The sequence below is a fragment of the Trachypithecus francoisi genome, unplaced genomic scaffold (assembly GCF_009764315.1).
Source record: "Trachypithecus francoisi isolate TF-2019V2 unplaced genomic scaffold, Tfra_2.0 Lachesis_group17, whole genome shotgun sequence".
Taxonomy (NCBI): domain Eukaryota; kingdom Metazoa; phylum Chordata; class Mammalia; order Primates; family Cercopithecidae; genus Trachypithecus; species Trachypithecus francoisi.
In genome coordinates this window covers 18864084-18888662 of record NW_022681462.1, presented here as the reverse complement: position 1 = coordinate 18888662, position 24579 = coordinate 18864084, and the positions used below count along the sequence as shown (strand labels likewise).

Sequence of the window (24579 nt, the reverse complement as noted above, 5' to 3'; positions counted from 1 at the left end):
CACTCACGCTGGGAGTTGGAGACTGGAGCTGTTCCTATTCTGCCATCTTCGAGTGGTGGATTCTTGGCAGCTTCCACCTAGATTTCAGAGGATGTACGGAAAAGCCTGGGTATCCAGGCAGAAGCCTGCTGCAAGGGCCAATCCCTTACAAGAGAACTTCTACTAGGGCAGTGCAGAGAATAAATGTGGGGTGGGAGGTCCCACACAGAGTCCTCACTTGGGACACTGCCTAGTAGAGCAGTGAGAAGAGGGCCACCATCCTCCAGACCCAAACATAGTATATTTACCAACTCCAGCCTCTGAGAGCAACCTCAGGAGATGTACCCTGCAAAGCCAGAGGGGTGGAGCTGCCAAAGGTCTTGGGAGCCCACCCTTTGCATCAGTGTGCCCAGGATATGGACATAGAGTCAGATTACTTTGGAGCTTTGACATTTACTGACTGCCCTGAAGGGTTTTTTGTTTTGTTTTGTTTTTTGTTTTTTTTGAGACAGACTCTTCCTCTGTCACCCAGGCTGGAGCGCAGTGGCCGGATCTCAGCTCACTGCAAGTTCTGCCTCCCGGGTTTACGCCATTCTCCTGCCTCAGCCTCCTGAGTAGCTGGAACTACAGGCGCCCGCCACCTCGCCCGGCTAGTTTTTTGTATTTTTAGTAGAGACGGGGTTTCACCGTGTTAGCCAGGATGGTCTCGATCTCCTGACCTCGTGATCCGCCCATCTCGGCCTCCCAAAGTGCTGGGATTACAGGCTTGAGCCACTGTGCCCGGCTGCCCTGAAGGGTTTTGAACTTGTGTTGGGCCTACTGACCCTTTGTTTTGAAACAGGGATGTTTACTCAATGCCTATACTCCCATTGTTTCTTAGAAGTAAATAACTTTTGATTTTACAGGCTCATAAATAGAAGAGATTTGCCTTGTCTCAGGTGAGACTTTGGACTTCTGAGGTAATGCTGGAATGAGTTAAGACTTTGGAGAATTATTGGGAAGGTATGATTGTATCTTGCAATGTGAGAAGGATATGAGATGTGCGAGAGGTCAGGGGAAGAATGATATAGTTTGGGTATTTGTCCCCACCTGAAACTCATGCTGAATTGTAATCCATAAATGCTGGAGGTGGGGCCTGGTGGGAAGTATTTTAATCACGGGGGTGGGAATACTTCATGGCTTGGTGCTATCTTCTGAATAGTGCTTCAGTTCTCGTGAGACCTCGTAATTTAAAAGTGTGGCTTGTTTACAATAGCAAAGACATGGAGTTAACCTAAATGCCCATCAATGATGGACCGGAAAAAGAAAATGTGATATGTATGTGTGTGTATATACACACACACACACACACACACCATGGAATACTATGCGGCCATAAAAAGGAGTAAGATCATGTCCTCTGAAGGGACATGGATGGAGTTGGAAGCCATTATCCTCAGCAAACTAATGCAGGAACAGAAAACCAAATACTGCATGTTCTCACTTATAAGTGAGAGCTGAATGATGAGAACATATGGACACAGGGTGGGAAATAATACACAGTGGGGTCTACTGAAGAGTGGAGGGTGGGAGGAGGGAGAACATCAGGAAGAAGAGCTAATGGATGCTGGGCTTAATAGCTGGATAATGGAATGATCTGTATAGTAAACCACCATGGTACACGTTTACTTATGTAATAAACCTGCACACCCTGCACGTGTATCCCTGAACTTAAAAGTCAAAGAAGAAAAAAAGTGTGTAGCACTTTCCCCTCACTCTCTCTCCCTTGCTCCTGCTTTCGACATGTGATGTGCCTATTTCCCCTTTGCCTTCTGCCATGATTGAAAGCTCCCTAAGGCTTCACCAAAAACCTAGCAGATGATGGCACCATGCTTCCTGTAAAGCCTACCCATGAGCCAATTAAACCATTTTTCTTTTTTTTTTTTTGAGACATCCGTCTCCTAGGCTGGAGTACAGTGGTGCAATCTCAGCTCACTGCAATCTCTGTCCTCCTGGGGTTCAAGTAATTCTCCTGCCTTGGCCTCCAGAGTAACTGAGATTACAGGCACCTACCACCATGCCAGGCTAATTTTTTTTTTTTTTTTTAGACAGTCTCGCTCTGTCGCTCAGGCTGGAGTGCAGTGGCATGGTCTCAGCTGACTGCAAGCTCCGCCTCCCGGTTTCACGCCATTCTCCTGTCTCAGCATCCCGAGGAGCTGGGACTACAGATGCCTGCCACCATGCCCGGCTAATTTTTTGTACTTTTAGTAGAGACGGGTTTCACCATGTTAGCCAGGGTGGTCTCGATTTCCTGACCTCGTGATCCACCCGCCTCAGCCTCCCAAAGTGCTGGGATTACAGGCGTGACCCACCGTGCCTGGCCAAGCCTGGCTAATTTCTGTATTTTAAGTAGAGACATGGTTTCACCATGTTGGCCAGGCTGGTCTTGAGCTTCTGACCTTAAGTGATCTGCCCACCTTCACCTCCCAAATTGTTGGGATTACAGGTGTGAGCCACTGCACCCAGCCTAAATCTCTTTTCTTTATAAATTACCCAGTCTCAGGTATTTCTTTATGTCAATGCATGAATGGCCTAATTACATGTGCCAATTACATGTATTTTAAACATCTTCTCTCTGTTGTAGTTATCATTTTCATTATAGTGTCTTTTGATAAATGAAGTTTCTTATTTTAATTTCATTGGCTTTTTCCAACTGTTTTTATGGTTCGTGCTTTTTATATCTTGTTTAAAAACCCTTCCCTACTCTAAAGTCTTAAGGGTTTTTCCCTATATTATATTCTAAGAGTTTTATAGTTGGACTCTCACATTTAATCTACCTGAAGTAGATTGTTGGGTCTGCAGTAGGGGTCTAATTTTTTTTTCCAAACAGATAACTGTCCCAGTACCATTTACTGATAAAAATTCCTCTTCCCCACTGACACACAGTGCTAGCCTGACCCAATCCAATTTCCACACACATAAGTCCAAATCTAAGGTTGCTTTCAGTTCTAAAATTTTATTCAACTGAAGGCACTAAAACTTCTTAAGATAGAACATCAATTAGTTGTAACTTAAAGAAATTTTTTTAAAGAAGAGACACCCAATGCCAAGAGAATCCTGACTTCAGAAATGTAACAGCAAGAAAATACTACACAGAGTTCAAAGAACCTGGGCTCTCATTCCCATTCTAGAATTTGCTGAGTATTTAAGATCAGACATTCTGCAGAAGGCTGTGACATTCTAAGTTGTCAAAAAAAAAAGTTACTCAAAAAAGGATAAAAAAGATCTACCTTTCTCCCATGTCTAAACATCACACTTACGGGAAAGTTTTGAAAATTACACTAAATAATATTTAAATGATCACAAACAGAGGTAAAACTTAAATAAATCATTCCAAATTTTAGTTTTATATATAGTCTCATGAGGAATTTTTGCTCTAGCTTCTAGCATTATTTCTACTACAGTTTTGTGCTCAAAAGACACCTGTTAATGTAATACATAGTGGTTTTATGATCTGAGTACCATCTAATTAAAGACTCAGTAAAAGTGAAGAGTATTTTCAAAAATGAGCCTTTTTATAACTGAACACTGCTAAAATCCCACATGGAAATTTGGCTTACTACATACTGGATAAAATTTAACTCAAGATAAGATTTTCAACTAATAAAATCATCTTTAATGTGGGCATACTTATTTTACATTATTAGTATTCTTTTGAACAGCCACAGAAGTACAAAATATAACTGAATAATTTTCAGTCAAGTATAGACACAACTCCAACTAAGCAACTTTATTAAAGCCAATTTATAAAACATTTTAAAATATAAATGTCCTTGATTAACACTGAGAAAAAATGTAAATGTTCAAAATATTCATGCATTAGTAAATGACAGTTTTCTAATGACCTATTTTTGATATAAAAAAATTTAATGCCATGTCAATTTTGTTATAAGAAGGATTTCTTCTTATCATTGAGCAAATAAAGAGTGTAAAGAGAAAACCTGATATCTACTGAGTTGTCCACAATTCCACTGGTTAATTTGCTCACAAAATAAATGGACACAGTGGCACAGCAGACACTGGAGACTCAGAAGGGTGGTAGTGTGAGAGGTGGGACAGGGTTAAGAAATTACCTAATGGGTACAATGTATACTATCCAGGTAATGGTTACACTAAAAGCCCAGACTTCACCATTTCACAATATAGCCATGTAACAAAACTGCACTCTACTCCTTAAATCTATATAAATAAAAAATAATCATTTCTATATATGTTAAGTTCCTAAAATGAATCGCTCACCATTTACAAATATTATGCTACTATAAATTTTTCAGATATCATTGGAACAAAAGCAGAGGTAAAAAAAAAAAAAAAAAGCTATAACAAGAGTTAACAGGTATTAATCAAGAGCTTGCCTTCATAACAGAGTGAAAAGTACTACTAGTTTATTGATTTGTTTTTCTATAACATCTGCACAGTTATCAGCAGGATCGGAATATTAACAACACAAACCAGAAAAGTCTATTCATCTACTGCAGGAGCTGATACTTTCTGGTTTAGTATAAAAAATAACTAGAAATCCACTCATTAAGGACTATTTAAATGATCTACTTAAAAAAAATTAAGTACTCGCTATAAAGTTCCTCTTTTTGTTAATATGAATTATAGAGCAATAAATTTAAATCATGTAGAAAATCAGTGGTAAGTAATGGTTCCTTCACTTGAGGAGCCAAGGGTAATATTAAACCAGAATTGCTATTTTGAAAAAAGTAAATCTAATAAACACGTTCTATTAGAAAAGGTAGGATAAGAATTTCAAGATCTCTCTATTCTTTCCTTTAATATACTTTAGTAGCAACAAAAAAAAAAACTTATTTTAAGCCATGGTAGTCCATTGGCAGGGTGTTAGAAATTGGGCAATAGAGAATAACATACTTTTGTAAAAATCTATCATGTTCCCACTCCTAGATATGCCATATATAGTTCTCACCACAGCATTTACTCATGCATTCAGCAAATATTAATTAAATACCTACTATGTCTTAGGCACTATGGTAAACACTAGGGATACAAAGATTAGTCAGAGTTCCTATATTCAAGGACCTTGTGATCCAGTATGTCATCTCAGAAGAATAAGTTATCTGGAGAGAATACAGAGATGAATAACTAATGGTAAATAAAGTGGCTCCTACAGGAGTATTGACTCCAGATATTAACACTTTTTCAAGACACTAAGATAATGCAGAATGACGATGAGACATAAACCCTTTTACAGATTATTTATTCAAGGCTGTGATAAGGTGAATACATTGAATAATTTTTTATTCAAAAAACTTCCAAGTACTAAAATTTAAAAGATGCTTTCCAAATTTGGAAACAGTTAAACATAGGATAAAAAAGCAAGTACTATCTGTGTAAAAGAAGGAACTAATGCTATAACAGGCAGTTGTATATAAAATATGAAAATACAAATTGGTTTAAAAAGGTTATAATGAATTTAATTCCATGAAATTTTACCACCATATGATCTAGTCTAAAATAAATGGACCCTCATGCACATATTTCATTTTCTTACACAATAGACTCTGTAAAAGAAAAGGAATAATCACATTGTATATTCTTAGAAACTGGCTGTCACCGCATATCATCAGTGATTTTGCAGCAGGAAACTATAAAGCAAACAATTAAAATTCTAGCCCTCAACAAAAACTTTCAAATTAAAATCATTTTTCAAACCTCAAAGTTGAACAAGGTCTAAATTTCAGAACTATTCAACTCTACACACAGTGATAGAGAATATATTAAAATATCCCTATAACATTTAAGTTACTTTGGTCACTACCCCAGCTCAAAAAAACAACCATTACATAGTTACGGGCTTTCTTATTGGATATTATTTGGCGTATTCAATTTTAAACCAAATCGTAATGTACACATGAACTGGCAGTCATCTTTCATTAAAATTCTAATTATGTAAATGTGGCATTGTCCTATGAGAAAATATATAGTTTTACTCATAATTTAGATCTTTATCTCCTAATTATTTTCTGGCAATGAGAAGGATATATTCTGACATTAATTCCCTATTCCCATAACCTTAGAAAATAGGCACCTCTGCTTGGGAACTGAAAGGGTAAGAGACAAAAGTTAAAATGAATCATTAATAACATATTTACCGGTTTGACTCGCAGCTGACCACCTGCCACCTCAAGAATGGCATGTCTTCTGGATACTCTCCTGTCTGTTATCTATGCAGTAAAAAAATTAAAAGATTAAGAATAGCCACCTTCTTAAAAAGCAACAAAACAAAAAGCCAAACAAAATCCCTGTCAACGTTTCTGAAATCAGTAGACTAGTTATGAAATACATCATTCATTCAATAACTATATGTTGAAATGATTGTCCTCATTTAACAAATAATGAAACTCAGAGATTAAAAAAACCTGCCCAAAGTCATGGAACAGTCAACAACAGAGCCTCAAGCCTAGAATCTAACGGATCTCAAAACCTTGCATGATAGTTTCCATTCATGACAGACATCTACTAGAGATTATTACCAAGAAAATTCAAAAACAGGAAAAGTATCTATATAATATGTACTTACCAGAAAACATTTCAAATACAAGAAACATATAGTATGTAATGATGATAAAGGTTTTCAAAGGAAGAGATCCCATGCTCAAGGATCTGGTAAGTGTAAAAGAGTCTGACTGTAGGCTTTGGGGTCAAAAAGACCCAGATCAGGCAGAACTGCATGCAAACTCTGGGGCCATCAGCAGCAGTTACGAGTTCAGGAAGGCAAGAAGCGGAATAGTGAAAAACAAACATTGGCAGTAAGAAAGAAATCAGCATTTTTAAAAAACATCTATTTGCTTCCTGTTTTGAGCCAACAGTGTTCTGCTTATGCTCACAATAATTTCTGCATACCAAAGTTCAAAAATTGTTTGCAATTTATATGCTGACAGTGCCAATCAAAGCTTTCCCTTTTCACTGTAAACACAATAGTTAAGACTGCCTTTTTTATTTATGGTTGATTGATAGATAATGAAAACATGTTAAGCCCCAATTTCACTAACACCGTAACTACCGACCCCATCTCTTGGTAACCTTGGTATTTAGCACTTGAATGCTGGCATTATCCGCATGAGGACCAAAATCATCAGTAAAAAATAGACCATGCCAACACATAAACTCAATTAAACCTATTAGTTCCACAAAAAATGTGAAACTGCCAGGAGTCAGTACTCATTTTTTTAACCAGATAGCAGTTCCACACTTAAGGCTGTGACATACAGACAGTAATATCAAGCATCACAATGAGTATCACATGAATAAATTTTTCATAATCTATTGTTAGCCACAATGGCTATCCAAGAAGTACAAACTAATATCTATTCTTTCAGAAAAAAAGAGGCTAAAAATTTAAAGATTCCTTTTTTTTCCCAGAATGTACCTTAGCAGGCTAAAAACAACAGCAGTTATCTGATGACTCATTGCATCATTTGCACAGAACTTTCACTTAAATGTTATGATTCAACATAACATTGCCATAGCTATTATTCACACTTTACATAGAAATTCAAAGTCCAGAGAATTTAGGTAACTTGGGTAGGTCACTCTCCAAGTAGGCAGTACTCCAAAGCCACACTCTTTTTAATAAAAATAGGTAATAGGGAGGGTGCAGTGGCTGCAATCCCAGCACTTTGGTAGGCTGAAGTGGAAGGACCGCTTGAGCCCAGGAATTCAAGACTAGCCTGGGCAAAACAGTGAGACCCCCATCTCCACATAAAGTAAAAAATTAGTTGGACAGGGTGGCATGTGCCTATAGTCCCAAATATTAATACTTGGGAGGCTGAGGTAGGAAGACTGCTTGAACCCAGGAGGTCAAGGTTGTAGAGCCATGATCGGCACCACTGCACTCCAGCCTAGGGGAAAGGATGAGACCCTGTCTCAAAAAAAAAAAAAAAAAAAAAACTAATAAATGTGAGAACACATTTATAAATGACTATACCTACATGCAATCATTCAAAAGTAATTTCAAAATATGCACATTATTCTGTGACTGAGAGTAAGCAGTTCCTATTTCTGACTTGGGTACCAAAATCTCATTGTTACTTCAATACTACAAACCAATTTTCTAACCAACAGAGTAATAAGCTATCAAATATAAAATTATGGCATATAAAGATGGTTCCTTTAACAGTCCACCATCTTTCTTTCCTCTTTTAAACTGTATTTTTTCAGGAAGCAATAAATGAACTTTTCCTATCTCTGTCTTTCTTTGAAGTAGGCATCACTGACACTACGAAGATAAAAGACATTTTAAGTAATATAAAAGTATAATGTGACCTCTAGTGGACACATAACTCCACAACAGTGTAATTTCATTACAAGCTATGTGTCTTTATAGAATACAAAAACAATGCTATAAACAGTCTTTGAAATTAACATCACTCATTTATAGTGTTCCTTTTAAAGTAAACCCCTAAATAGTGAATACGTGATAAAATAATCATTTGCATTTTCTCAATGGGAAGCGTAAAGGTTTAATAAATTATCATTAAAACATTTTAATTTCAGGATTGATATACGGAGAGGGGTGGGGAGCAAGTGACAAACAGATTATCCTAAAGATCTGATTATCTGCTTTAACAGCCTATCACTGCTCCTTATACAGAGTGAATATCCAACACATTTTTATTATTTATTAATATATCAACTGTAATAACAATCAATTATCAGAGCAAAGCACCGTTCTAGACTTGTCATGTATCATCTTTTTCAGTCTTCACAAAACCTGTGAAGAAGATACTATTATTATACTTCGCTTCATAGGTGAGAAAATGGAAGTACAGAGAGTTTAAGTAACTACTCAGTTACACAACCAATAAGTAGTAGGGCCAGGATCTGAACCTAAGGAATCAGATTCCAGAACCATTCATGCTCTAAATGTTGTACCTCATCCTTCAATATCATTACATGAAACCTGAAGCAAAACCTCAGTTTTTAAGATGATTTACCCAGTTTAACTGTCAAACTAGAACATAGTAAATAACTGAAAATAAGGCAGAAATGGCTATTTAATAATGAAATAGACATTCAGAAGAGATTCATATCCTAAATAAAGCTCCAAGAGGACCTCAGACTTTCATTTGGTCCTGCTTATCTAATGGTATACCTAAGTCTAACAAGATATGTCATCCAAATTCTTAATTCTCTATTCGTAGAGTGGATAGGATTTACTAGACAGCATACTGACAATAGGAGAAAATGACTGATGTTAGTCTGCAAGTGGAAAGAGAGAGCCTACTAAAAAGCAAAGAAACCCAAGGACTCAAAAAGAATACACTGGTTAGAGGCCATTTAGGGTAGGACAAACGGCATAAATTACTTCAAAATATACTGAAGGCTTGCCCAAGTTTACTTACTGATTACTAATCACCAAGTTTAAATTAAAACTTCAACTGAAAGTCAGACATTTCACATCTTAGAAAGCCATAAAAATAGTTAAATTGAGGAATTCCAATTTTTATAGAATAATTATAGTCACCTAAATTCTAATCACAACACACATTCTTCAAAGAAATCAACAAATAGAGCAAATAAAACTACCCATATCTCATCCCATATCTATTGCAAAACTAGGAGATGGACATTACTAAAAACTTTAACTTACATGTAAGAGAGATGAGAAATGCCAATTTCAGAAGATCAAGCCCCAGAACCTATGCGGAGCAGAGAAAAGCAGGTGGCAAATGACAGAAAAAGAGGAGAGAGGGCCGGGCACGGTGGCTCAAGCCTGTAATCCCAGCACTTTGGGAGGCCGAGACGGGTGGATCACGAGGTCAGGGGATCGAGACCATCCTGGCCTACACGGTGAAACCCCGTCTCTACTAAAAAATACAAAAAACTAGCCGGGCGAGGTGGCGGGCGCCTGTAGTCCCAGCTACTCGGGAGGCTGAGGCAGGAGAATGGCGTAAACCTGGGAGGCGGAGCTTGTAGTGAGCCGAGATCGCGGCCACTGTACTCCAGCCTGGGCGACAGAGCGAGACTCTGTCTCAAAAAAAAGGAAAAAAAAAAAAAGAGGAGAGAGGGAGTGGGAATCTAGGGGTGCTGAAGCACAGGTATCACTCTCAGAAAAATTAAGTCACACTTTTAGTGGGAAATACTAAAAACATATTTCAGATCCAACATTACAGAGGCCAAGCTAATAGAGAATCCAAAAGAGAGGCATAAAAATATGTCGAACCAAGTATAGCAAGTGCAGTAAAGGCACCACTTCTCAGAAAGAAGAAGGATACTTGGAAGAAAAAAATAAATCCAATAGTATAGATTTTGGCTTCAAAATACCATTCCCCACTAAAAGAAACCAGAGCTCTTTTGAGAAATGTCACATTCCAGGTCTGAGGCACAAAAAGTATAATGTGGACCTAGGATATCTTCTTGTGCCAGAGGACAAAGAAATGCTCAAAAATTGATGGGTGCATGTCAGAAGGACAGAGAAACCAGTGCGAAAAAACTCTCACTGACCAAATTTAGGATGATTTGAGCACCAAAATAGTGATAATACCGGAATACAGCAAGCAAATTGAATCGCAAAATAATCCATGATTCCGTACCAATCCACATAAAGTAAAAAATTAGTTGGACAGGGTGGCATGTGCCTATAGTCCCAAATATTAATACTTAGGAGGCTGAGGTAGGAAGACTGCTTGAGCCCAGGAGGTCAAGGTTGCCGTGAGCCATGATCACGCCACTGCACTCCAGCCTGGGGGACGGGGTGAGACCCTGTCTCAAAAAAAGAAAAAAAAAAGATAATAAAAAAGATTCCATATGAATCATGGATTATTTTTTGATTCAATGTGCTGTATTCGAGTATTATCAGAGGGTAAGGCTGGGAGAGATGCTTTTCTTTATAAAAGAATGCCAGCTAAAGTAGAAAAAATGGTAGAACCAAAAAAATCACTATTTTTTAACTATCAATGTAAAAATTAAGTTAGGAAAGGATAAAAGGATGTTTATTTCCTAACAATTAAAAGGTTTGTTGGGAAAAAATACTCATGAAGTCTCAGTATCACTCCACAGATTACTGACAAAGGAAATGGCAGATTAACTGTGAAATCCGGCAGATACCACCTTATCAAGGTGATTACACTTACCACATCACCACAACAGGACAAACTGATAGATGTGCTTCCTAATGCGGTACTCTGAATAAACATCACCTACTTAATATTTTCACCAAAAATGTTTAATGTGAATCAAATTATGTGCAAACAGTCAAACAAAAATTGTGGGACACTCTAGGAATAATTGGCCTGCACCCACAGAAGCACTGATGTCATTAAAGACAAAAGGCAAGAAAACCATTCTAGATTAAATACAAAAAAATTTAACTGGATCATGATTTTTTTTAAAAAATGCAAAAAGCACATTATTGAAAACGATGTACAAAACTGAGTATGGAACATTAAAATTTATGGCACAGTTACACATTTCTAGAATATAATAACAGAATATAGCTATATAGAAATGTCCTCATTCTTAGGTGACACATGTTGACATATTTAGTGATGAACTGCCATAATGCATGTGTTTACTTTCAACTGTGTTCAGGAGAAAGAAAAAAATGTGCGCGCGCGCACACACACACACACACACACGCACATTACAGAAGAAAAATCAATGCCTTATTTGATTAAATTGCTGTTTGTCAAATTTCTGTTACTTGTAGTCAAAAGCAACTATGATTAATACACATTCCTCTAACCATTGTTATATTTATTTTTTTTTAGGGATGGGACTTTCCCATTTTGGCCAGGCTGGTCTCAAACTCCTGGCTCCAAGTGATCTGCCCACCTGGGCCTCTCAAGGTGCTGGAAGTACAGGCATGAGTCACTGTGCCTGGTCTTAAACTGCCTTCTTTTTATTTTTATTTTTTCAGACTAAGCTTCACTCTGTTGCCCAGGTTGGAGTGCAATGGCACAATCTAAGCTCACTGTAAACTCCGTCTCCCCGGTTCAAGCGATTCTCCTGCCTCAGTCTCCCAGGTAGCTGGGATTACATGCATGCACCACCATGCCTGGCAAATTTTTTTTTTTACATTTAGTAGAGACAGGGTTTCAACATGTTGGTCAGGCTGGTCTCGAACTCCTGACCTTGAATGATCCACCCACCTCGGCCTCCCAAAGTGCTGGGATTACAGGTGTGAGCCACCGTGCCCAGCCCTAAACTGAATTCTTAATATTGTTTCTTGAATGTGAACAGGTCTGTCTATTCTTACATCACTTTTGTAGTGATACCACGAGGATCCTTTATATTTGACTTTCTGGTTTTAAATATTAATAGAATACTTCATCCACTATAATATACATACAGGCCCCTTCTCTAGTTTTAAGATACGAAGATTATACCAGAAGAAAAGATAAACACATGAAAACATAAAAGAACTGTTTATGATCTGTTTGTTACCAAATATGTATTTTTGGTATTTATTGAAGTCAAACAAAATGGAAATTATCTTATGATGTGACGAGCAGAAATACTTAGCTATTTTGAATCAAAGTCTGTGATCTCTTTGTTTGACTGCAATTCTCAAAATTCTAAAAACTAAAGAAAAACCCTGAATACGGTAAAAGCAGAAAAGCTACTGGATCTTGAAATAGAATAGGGTGGTACCTTTCATTTCATTTTTTGTCTATATACAATATAGACAATGCAAGTTAATTTTTTGTAAAATGCTTTTCTAGACAAGTTTCTGAACATCATAGACAGTTATAATATATCATATTAATTCAATGTTCTCATGTAACTTGGTTCCTGTAAATATAAGAACAGAAAATAGTTCGTTTTTCAGTATAAACTATATTACAAATTGTTTTTTAGTATAAACTATATTACACAGGATATTATTATAGTACAAATATAGTACACAGGATGTATATTATAGTACAAATTGTTTTTCAGTATAAACTATATTACACAGGAAAGGTTAAGATAATTATATGATACTTCATACTTTAATTTTATAAAAATTATCTTGTATGAATAAAATCAGAAAAATGGCTGACTAGAGGTGCCCGATGCATGCCCTTGCCCCCCAAAAAGGGACCCAAACACAGAATTAACAACTACAATTCAACTGGAGTGTCTGAGGGAGAGCACTGAAGTGCAGCAAGGGAGTGGCAAGATCCCTGTGGAGCACAAAAGCCGGATGAAAAGAGGTGCAATGCACCCTGCCTCTGCTGTCCCATCTCCCCAATGAGACTGGCTGGGAGCCAGGAGGGACTTCTTACAGGGTAATGGTAAGCACAGGGCCCCAACCACAGAAACTTGCAGTCCTTACTGCAGGAGAATCCCACAGTCTTTACAAGCCTTGAGCTGTTTGGACAGCTACCTGGAATTTACAAAGCTACATTACTCCACAGTAGGAGCTCGTGTTATGCACTCCCCACCCTTGCATAACCTAAGCTGCTACAGCATAGCACCTTCTTGAAACCAGAGCCACTGCTGGAGGGTGTCCTGCTCTGGGGGCCAGTAGCCACTGTGTCTCTCTAGCTTTGAGGCTCTACCATCATTCCATAAAGACCACATGAAGGACTGCAATGCAATGACTCCAGTTACTGAGAGCCTGGGCCCAGGGACAGTCATGACTCTGGTACTGCATAATGGGGAAGCCAAGCCCAGGCTGGCCAAACCACCACATGCCTGTGCCCCCAGCTGCAGAAACAGCATAGCAGCCCACCCCTGGTACACCCTTCCCCAAGCTAGCCAAACCATTGTGAGCTCACATCCCAGCCAGAGAAACAGCAGTCCACCTCGAGGGGGCATGCCACCAAACTGGCCTAATCATTGGGTGTCCATACCCCCAACAGAGGACACAGTCTGGTGGAACCACCCTAGGCGGACATACTCCACAAACCAGCCAAACTGCCCCACCCCTGCAGCCCTAGCTGGATAAACAGCCTGGTGGCTCTTTCCTCAGTAAGCCAGACCCTGAGCAGCCAAACCACAACATGTCTGCACCCTAAGTCTGATAAACAGCCCAGAGAGCCAGTCCCTGAGCTGACCAACCAGCTGCACACCAGCACCCACAGCCTGAGAAGTAGCCTAGTAGACCTGCCCTCAGTGACCCAATCTCCAAGCCAGCTGACTATGTGTACATGCATACCCCTGGCCCAACAACCAGCCTGGCGAGCCCATCTCTGGCAAAGTCATACCACCACCACCACCGCATACTTACACAGCCTAGGCCATTGAGGAACTTGCAAACGTTACTAATATGGGTTACAGCTGAGGAAACTGCACAGAGACCATACTACTGTGCTCACTCAGAACCGAAGCCAATGCACTCTACTCATCAGACACCATAAGACCCATCTAAAGGAATAGGTCTTTCCCTGTGAAAGCTACTCCAACAAATTAGAAGAGGCAACTATTCTACCAGATGAGCAGATATCAATATAGGGACACGAGAAACATGAAAAAAAAATGACACCTTCAAAGGAACACATTAATTCTCCAGTAGCAGACTCCACAAAAAAAAAGAAATTTATAAAATGCCAGAAAAAGAATTCAAAATAACCTTAAGAAAGTCAACGAGATAGAAGACAATGTAGATAACCCAATAATTCATTATCTAAATGAGAAAGTCAACAGAGAGAAACATCATAAAAAAGAACCAAACAGAAATCTTACAGCTGAGGAATTCAGAGAATAAGAAAAAATAAAATCAAGCCTTCACCAGACTATATCAAGCAGAAGAACTTCTGAACTTAAAGACTAAGTCTTCTGAAATAACCCAAACCAAAGAAAAAAGTATTTAAAAGAATGAAGAAAACCGATTGAATTTATGGGACACCATTAAGCGAACAAATATTCACATTATGAGAATTCCAGGAAAAGAAAATATGGAAAAGGCATAGAAAACCTACTTAATGAAATAATAGCTGAAAACCTCCCAAGTCTTGAGAGACAGAAGGACATCCAGATGCAGGAAGCACAGAAGTTCTCAAATAAATTCAGTCCAAAAAGGTCCTCTCCAAGGCACTTATAGTCAAATTTTCAACAGTCAAAGACAATGAGAAAATTCTACAAACAACAAGAAAAAATCATCAAGTCACATAAAAGGGAATGCCCATTAGACTAACAGCAGATTTCTCAGCAGAAACTTTAACAGGCTGAGAAAATGGGATGATATATTTAGTGCTGAAAGGGGGAAAAAAAAAAAAAAAACTGCCAGCCAGGATGTAGGATACCCAGTAAAGCTATCCTTTAGAAATGAAGTTTTCCCAAACAAGCAAAATAAAGGGAATTCCATCACCACTCAACAAGCCCTACAAGAAATACTTAAAGGAGTTACTATATGGCTTCACGCTGAATTCTACCGAATTTTTAAAAAACACTAACACCAATTCTTCTCAACTTATTCCAAAAAATTAAAGGGAAAGGAACTATTACAAGTTGATTACATAACGCCAGTATTACCCTGAAACCAAAACCAGACAAGGACACACAAACACACAAAAAAGAAAATTACAAGCCAACATCCCTGATGAACATATAGATTCAAAAATCCTCAAAAAAAAAAATACTAGCAAACTGAATCCAAGAACACATTAAAAAGATTATACAGCATGATCAAGTGAAATTTATCCCAGGGATGCAATGATGGTTCAAACATACACAAATCAATAAATGTGATATATCACAGCAACAGAATTAAGGACAAAAACCATATGATCTCAAGAGATTCAGAAAAAGTATTTGATATAATTCAACACCCCTTCATGATAAACACTCAACAAATCAGGTACAGAAGAAACATACCTCAACACAATAAAGGGTATATATGACAAACCCACAGCTAACATCATATGGAAAAGGGAAAAGATGAAACCTTTTCTTCTAAGAATTGGAACAAGCTAAGGATGCCCCACTATTATTACTCTTATTAAATATAGTACTATTAGTCCTAGCCAGAGCAATTAGGTAAGAAAAAAAAATCAGCCGGGCATGGTGGCTCACACCTGTAATCCCAGCGCTTTGGGAGGCCAAGGCAGGTGAATCACAAGGTCAGGAGTTCAAGACCAGCCTGGTCAAGATGGTGAAACCCCATCTCTACTAAAAATACAAAAATTAGCTGGGCATGGTGGTGGGTGCCTGTAGTCCCAGCTACTCAGGAGGCTGAGGCAGAGAATTGCTTGAACCCGGGAGATGGAGGTTGCAGTGAGCCAAGATCATGCCACTGCACTCCAGCACTCTATCTCAAAAAAAAAAAAAAAAAGAAAAAAGAAAAAGAAAACAAAAAAAGAGCATCTAAATGGAAAGGAGGAAGCTGAATTGTCCCTGCTTGTAGATAACGTGATCTCACATCTAGAAAAACCTACAGACTCCACCAAAAGAACTCTTAAAACTGATAAACAAATTCAATAAACTTACAGGATACTTTAACTTAAAACAATATGGGGCTTAGGGGAACCAACCTTGACTCCCCCAAAACTTAACTACCAATAGCCTACTGTTGACTGGAAGCCTTAATCAACTATAAATAATTGCTTAACACATATTTTGCATGTTATATGTATTTTACAGTGTATTCTTATAATAAAGTAAGCTAGAGAAAAGAGAATGTTTTAAGAAAATCATAAGGAACAGAAAATATATGTACTATTCATTAAGTGGAAGTGGATCATCATACAGGTCTTCATCTTCATTGTCTTCACCTTGAGTAGGCTGAGGAGGAGGAATAGGAGGAGCTGCTCATGCTGTCTCAGGGTGGCAAAGGTGTAAAAGGTAAAGGAGGTAGAAGGGAAGGCAAGAAAGGCAGACATACGGGGTCGGGCGCAGTGGCTCAAGCCTGTAATCCCAGCACTTTGGGAGGCTGAGACGGGTAGATCACGAGGTCAGGAGATCAAGACCATCCTGGCTAACACGGTGAAACCCCGTCTCTACTAAAACATACAAAAAACTAGCCGGGCGAGGTGGCGGGCACCTGTAGTCCCAGCTACTCGGGCACCTGTAGTCCCAGCTACTCGGGAGGCTGAGGTAGGAGAATAGCGTGAACCTGGGAGGCGGAGCTTGCAGTGAGCTGAGATCCGGCCAATGCACTCCAGCCTGGGCGACAGAGCGAGACTCCGTCTCAAAAAAAAAAAAAAAAAGGCAGACAAACTTGGTGTAACTTTATGAAAATACATGATAACTTGCCTAACTTTTTTGCTTTCCATTTCTTTAAAAAAAAAAAAAGTTTTTATACATTTCCAATCCTATTCTACCATTTGTTTAGTTTCAGGGTCTGTATCATAGAAAGGTCCATGTTGTAAAAGAAAAGCAGTGTTGAATAAACATAACCCTTCTGCCAGAGTGTTTAGTGTCAGTTTGTTTACTGGCACTGCTGCCTTTACTACATCGTCTTCCTCATTTCTGGCACTGGTTCAGAAGCATTTGTCTCCATCAAGTTGTCTTCTGTTAATTAGTGTTTATTAGCTCTTGAATTTCTCCAATATCTATACCTTGAAATCCTTCACCCCCGACTTTTTGGCCATATCCACAATCTCTTTCATAATTTATTTGATTGGCTTTGTCGTAAACCCTATGAAGTCATGCACATCACCTGGACAGTTTTCTTCAGCAAGAATTCACTGCTTCAGGCTTGATGGCTTTCATGACTTTTTCTGTAACAACAATGGTATCTTCAATGGTGTAATCCTTCCGGACTCGTGATGTTCTCTCTAGGGAGGTTCTCTTCCATAACCCTGACAATCTTTTCCATAGAGTACTGTGTATGATGAGCCTTAAAAGCCCTTATGACTCCCTCATCTAGTGGCTGAATTAGAGATGCTGTGTTTGGGGGAAAGTAGACCACTTCAGCACCTTCGTTACTGAACTCATGGGGCTCTGGGTGGCCAGAGGCAGTGTTCAAAAGAATTCTAAAAGGCAGTCTCTTACTGGCAAGGTACTTCCTGACTTCAAAGACAAAGCATTGATAGAACCAATTCAGAAAAAGGATTTTCATGCCTAGACTTTCTCTTTGTACAACCAAAAGAATGGCAGCTGGTGGTTATCTTTTCCCTCCAAGGCTTCAGGGGTTAGCACCTTTGTAGATAAGGGCAGTACTAATCATAAACCCAACTGCATTAGCACAAAACAGTAGAACTGTCTATCCTTTCCTGCCTTAAATCCCAGTGCTCACTTCTCTTCCTTACTAATAACTGTCCTTTGTGGCATTTTTTTTTTTTCCCCCAGAGTAGGGCACTTTGATCCACATTAAAAAACCTGTTCAGACAGACACCCTTTCTCCTCAATGATTATCTTAATGACGTCTGGGAATACATCTGCTGCTGCCTGGGCCGCAGAAACTGCATTTTCTGTTACCTTGACATTTTAAAAGCCAAACATCTTTTTAAAATTATTAAACCATTCTTTGCTGGCATTAAATTCTCCAGCTTTAGATCTTTTACCCTCCTTTTGCTTTAAGTTGTCATATAATGACTTTGCTTTTTCTTGAATCATATTAGAGTCTATAGGTATGTTTTTCTTAGAGCAAGCCTGTATCCACATAAAAATTGCATTTTCAGTACAAGATTAAAAGGTGTTTTACAAAAAGTGCAAGGTTTTCCCACCTGCTGGCATAGCTGCAGTGAAAGCTTCATGAATTTCCTTTTCTTTTTTTTACAATCATCCATATGCTGTATTCGTTCATTTTGAAATGGCAGGCAACACAGCTGCAGACCTTAATCTATTGTATGTATCAAGGAATTCAACTTCTTATAATTTTTCTCTGCTTTTTTTTTTTTCTGCCATTATTTTTCTCTGCTTTTTGGGAGAACTTCCAGCATCAGTAGTGGTATTTCATATAGGTCCCATGGTCCCATGGTGTGTTAATCAAGGTTTACGATATTGCAGTAAACACAACAGAAAAATATAAGACTCATGAGAGATCCCCCCCTTTTTTTTTCTAAAGACATTGATATAGTATAGTTTGGCTGTGTCCCCACCCAAATCACACCTTGTACTGTAATAATCCCACATGGCAAGGGTAGCACTAGGTGGAGATAACTGAATCAGGGGGTAGTTTCTCCCATACTGTTCTCAGGGTAGTAAATAAGTCTCACCCCTGCACAAGCTCTCTTGCCTGATGCCATGTAAGACGTTTGACTTTGCTCCCCATTCGCCTTCCGCCAAGATTATGAGGCCTCCTCAGCCATATGGAACTGTGAGTCAATTAAGCTTCTTTCTTTTACAAATTACCCAGTTTTGGGTATGTCTTTATTAGCAGTGTGAGAACAGACTAATACAGACAGGGTCTCACTCTGTCACTCAGGCTGGAGTATAATGGTGCAATCATGGCTCACTGCTGCCTCAATCTTGCAGGCTCAAGTGAGGTTCCCATCTAAGCCTCCAAGTAGCTGGAATTACAGGCATGCACCACCATGCTCAGCTAATTTTTTTTTTTTTAATTTACTTTTTGTAGAGATGGAATCCCATTATGTTGTCCAGGCTGATCTTGAACTCGAGGCTCAAACAGTCCTTTGGGAGTCCTTCAGCCTCCCAAAGTGCTAGGATTACACGCATGAACCACCACACCCAGCTGAGATCTATTTTTATTATGATACACAATTTACTGGAGAGTTGAACTGCTTATGCTGAGATGATTCACATCACATGTTGTTGTAAGCAGATACCTGCAACAGTAAAGCTCACCAAAACAGCAACAAGAAGTGGTTAGAAATTATTACAGAAGTACAGTATGTACTACAGTGAATTTTATGCTTTACATTTGTCTACATTTCTCTCAACTGCAAATGGCACTATGTACACTCTGTGTTTGTGTATGTTTTGATAAATTTTACCTTTTTACAATAGATTTGAATATATTTTATGGTAGCAAATGATAAGCTAGACTACTACCTACATATATTTTATTTATTCATTACATATCTTCTTAATTTTTCAATGTTTTTTAAATACAGTTTGTGAGTTTTTTCAAATTGTCACAAATCTCCAAAAACTTTTCCAATATATTTGTTGAATCTGCATAGAAGTGGACCTATGCAGTTCAAAACCCATGTTGTTCAGGGTTAACTGTATTCATAAAATTGTGCAACCATCACTTCTATTTCCAGGATGTATTCATCACTCCAAAAGGAAACCTCATACCCATTAGGACTTTGGGTTTTAAGTGTGACAGTAAGCCACTGGAAGGTTGCACTGAAAATACTATTTAGAATATTAATAACAAAATTTATGTTATAATATTAATGAAAAATCATTGGTAACTATTGCACAATACATATACTGAGTAAAATATATATACCTATGTACACAGATTCAATATATGAAAGAACTACATTGAATGTTTACAGTGTTTATCTCTTGGTAATTGACTTTGAAGTGCTTATTTTGTCTTCCTGCTTACTTGATTTTGGTGAAATTCCTACTTTTTTTTTTTTTTTAGTCTCACTCTGCTGCCCAGGCTGGAGTGTAATGGCACAATCTCAGCTCACTGCAACCTCTGCCTCCCAGGTTCAAACGATTTTCCTGCCTCCTCCTCCCAAGTAGCTGGGATTACAGGCGTGAACCACCACACCCAGCTAATCTCTGTATTTTTAGTAGAGATGGGCTTTCATCATGCTGATCAGGCTGGTCTCGAACTCCTCACCTCAGGTGATCCGCCCGCCTCAGCCTCCCAAAGTGCTGGGATTACAGCCGAAAGTCCTACATTTTCTACACTGACTATATAATCTTGCAAAATTGAGGAAGAGCATAATACATAAAAAAAATTACTTTACACAATACTTCACAATTTACAGTACTTTCCCAAAAGATTATCTAGTTTGCTGTATCAACAACAGACAAAAAAAGACAAATTCAAATTTTCATGGTAGAGAAAAACAGAAAGTCATCTAGTATAGGATTTGAGCCAGTATTATGGTGAAATGCACAAACCTAAAAAAAAAAAAAAAAAGCATATATATATAAAGACTCAAACTGAATCCAGACTGGTTACTATAAAGAAGTCTACAAATCATAAAATTTTCTTATCTAGCGATCTTCCCAGTGCCAAGTCCAGCATGCATTCCAGAGCTCAGTCATCTATGCTGAGACTCTGCCATAATATTTGATGAGAGGTCAGTCTTATTCCTCAATAGAGCAAAAGTAGTTGATACAAGATGTTTAACATTATTGCATCTGGAATGTATCAAAAGTCCAACTTCTGATGTTAAAAAGGGGCAAGTATGAAGAAATAGACTTGATTTTGTCCAGAGACTCTCCATACACACTTCAATTCAGAAATCAAGTTCTCTTTAAAAGGTTAATATATTTGATGTGAAATGTTCTTTGGAACTTGTGAATATGCTTTCCCATAAGAATAATGGTATAAATGGTAAGTTATCAGGCAACCTCACAAACACCTGTCTAATTCACAATACTGATTAATATGGATCATTTAGATTTTAAAAAGTAAATCCAATGCTTTTTAAGCTCGAATTCAAGGCTGCTGAATTGTTAGCCAATATGACGAAATTGTGCTATCAAGATGTCACTGAAATTTCAACTCATCCTACCTGTTTGGCTTGCAATGCTGCTTACACAGTGAATGCTGCACAAGTGTGAGAACATCATCCTCATCATTAATAGATGATGACAGAGGCAACGCAGTAAATAAAGACATAAAGAGAGCTTAAGAAGATAAAAGTGGGTTTAAAGCACCACTTGGGACTTTGGAAAATTAATGTGTCTAAGTAGTTATTTTGCTTATTCAGTTCGGTTCAGCAGACATTTCTTAAAGACCCATTCTGTGCCAAGTACGCTACTTAGTGTGTCTAGAAGTGGTTTTTAACTCTGGCTTTGCAGTAGAATTATCTTCAGAGCTTTTAAAAATACAGATACCCACCTGGGAGCAGAGGCTCACGCATGTAATCTTAGCACTTTGGGAGGCTGGGGAGATCACCTAAGGTCAGGAGTTCGAGACCAGCCTGATCAACATGGAGAAACCCTGTCTCTACTAAAAATACAAAATCAGCCAGACATGGTGGCACATGCCTGTAATCCCAGCTACTTGGGAGGCTGAGGCAGGAGAATCTCTTGAACCCAGAAGGCGGAGGTTGTGCTGAGCCAAGATCACACCATTGAACTCCAGCCTGGGCAACGAGAAAAAAACTCCATCTCAAAAAAATACATATACCCAGACACTACCTACAGAATCAAATTACCAAAGAAAGGAACTCACACAAAAGTATGAAGACATGTGAGAAGATAGCATATTCATGATAAGTAGTAAATGGGGGATGAAAATTTGAAGGCATTAATTCAGGGGAAGATATATTTAATTGTAAAATATAGTCTTTGTCCCTATTGCCTCGCATAACCACTAAAATCCTCAGAATCTCCCCAGTGATGTCTTTTTGTATACTAATGAGTTAGGTGACAGCTAGCAGCCCCTAGATAGCTTCAGAGTGGGAGCCAGTCACTGGAAAGACCAAGGTATGATTAGAGAATTGGGACTTTCAGCCCCAAGTCCCAGCCTCCTCTAGGGAGATGAAAGGTGCTGAAGGGTTAGCTGATCACTAATGGCCAACGGTTTAATCAATCAAGACTAAATAATGATGACTCCATAAAAACCCAAAGGGGACAGGGTTAGGAAAGCTTCCAAACAGATGAACATGTAGAGGTTTCTGGAGGGTGACACACTTGTTGAGGGCATGGAAGCTCAGTACCCCTTTCCATAGCTTACCCTACACATCTCCTCATCTGTATCGTTTGTCATATCCTTTATAACAAACCAGTTCTAGGAGCTGCTCTAGCAAATTAATAGAGCCCAAGGAAAGGGCCATGGGATCCCTGTAAACTGGGGAGTTTACAGCCAGTGGTTCAGAAGCACAGGTAAAACAACTTGGGGCTTGTAATTGGCATTAGAAGTGGGGGGAATTCTTGGGAACTGAGACCTCAACCTCTGGGAGCTGATGCTATCTCCAGATAGATGGTGTCAGAATTAAATTGAATTAGAGGGCACCCAGTTGATGTCTGCTGCAAAAGTGACTGCTTGCTCATTGGTAGGGGGAAATCACCACATATTCGATGACACAGGAGTCATCTGTGTTGACTGTTGTATTTTTGTCCACTCAGAATATATATATGAAAAGTTATTTATCTCACATCTATTAGAATGATCAAAATTTAAAACATTGATAACACCAAATGTTGATAAGGATGTCCAGCGACAAGAACTGTCATTCATTGCTGGTGGGAATGCAAATAGTACAGCCGCTCTGGAAGACAGTTTGGCAGTTTCTTACAACACTAAACATACTATTACTATACAACTTTACTATCCAATCCAGCAACCGTGCTCCTTAGTATTTACCTAAATGAGCTGAAAACCTATGTCCACACAAAAATCTGCACCCAAATGTTTGTAGTTGTATTATCCATGACCACTAAAACTTGAAAGCAACCAAGATGACCTTTAGTAGGTGAATGGATAAACCGACAATGGAATATTATTCATCACTAAAAAGAAATGAGCTATCAAGCCATGAAAAGACTTGGAGGAACCGTAAATACATATTACTAAGTGAAACCTGAAAAAGTTATGTACTATATGACTAGAACTCTATGACATTCTGAAAAAGGCAAAACTATGGAGAAAGTAAAAGAGTCCAGTAGTTGCCAGGAGTCCCAGGGAGCCTCTGGGGGATGAACAGGCAGAGCACAGAAAATTTTAGGGCAGTGGAACAATTCTGTGTTATACTGCAATGGTAGATACATGGCATACATTTGTCAAAACCCACAGAATGTGCAATACCAAGAGTTAACCCCAGTGTAAACTATGAACTTTGGGTGATAATGACATGTCAATGTGGATTCATCAATTGCAACAAATATACCACACTGTGTAGAATGTTGATGGTGGGGGAAGCTGTACATGTAAGAGGGCAGAGAGTATATGGGAACTCTCTGTACTTTCCACTCAGTTTTGCTGTGAACCTAAAACTGCTCCATAAAATAAAGTCTACTTTAAAAACTAATATATTAAAAAACAATGTTTGTAAAAGTTAAACGGGATCATTGACATAATGTGATCATCCCACAAGCCTGGTCAACACTTACCCAATTATCCAACACGCCATATCTTAGAGCCTTAAACCACACAAGCTCTTCCTTATACCACCCACTCTTCACCTACCAAAATTCTAACTGTCCCAACACACCACAGTCAAACTCAACATGCTACCAAGTTCATGAAGCTTTCTTTCCCTGATCCCACCTCTTAACTTCAGGTTCCTTCTTATACTTCTCTGTACCCTGTGACATCATTCTGTCTAGCTTGAGGACTAAGCTCTGATTTTTTTTTTTTTTTAATCTTGCCCAAATTCCTTTCTAAGGGGTCTGGGAAGTCATGCCCTACAAACTATAAATTCTCATCAGATGAGTTTTATTTAACCCTGTATAACGTGACTTACTTTCCAGTCTGACTCAGCCATAACAAGGAAGAAAATCAAAATGTTTTACCCTAAAATATATTTCTTTGCCATATCTTGGAATTGCCCTGCAAAGTCTCTTGTGGGAAAAAATCCACATTCTACAGGGAATCCCTTTTCCCCCTTGTTTCCCTTCCTT

General features: G+C 38.5%; 1 protein-coding gene across 1 annotated transcript in view; it reads right to left on the bottom strand.

The window, feature by feature from the left end:
- Positions 1–24579, bottom strand: part of APLF (aprataxin and PNKP like factor) — a 99414-nt gene that overhangs the window by 70194 nt on the left and 4641 nt on the right. The window contains 1 exon segment of the mRNA XM_033239285.1: positions 6135–6206. Coding sequence (XP_033095176.1) covers positions 6135–6206 — 72 coding nt within the window.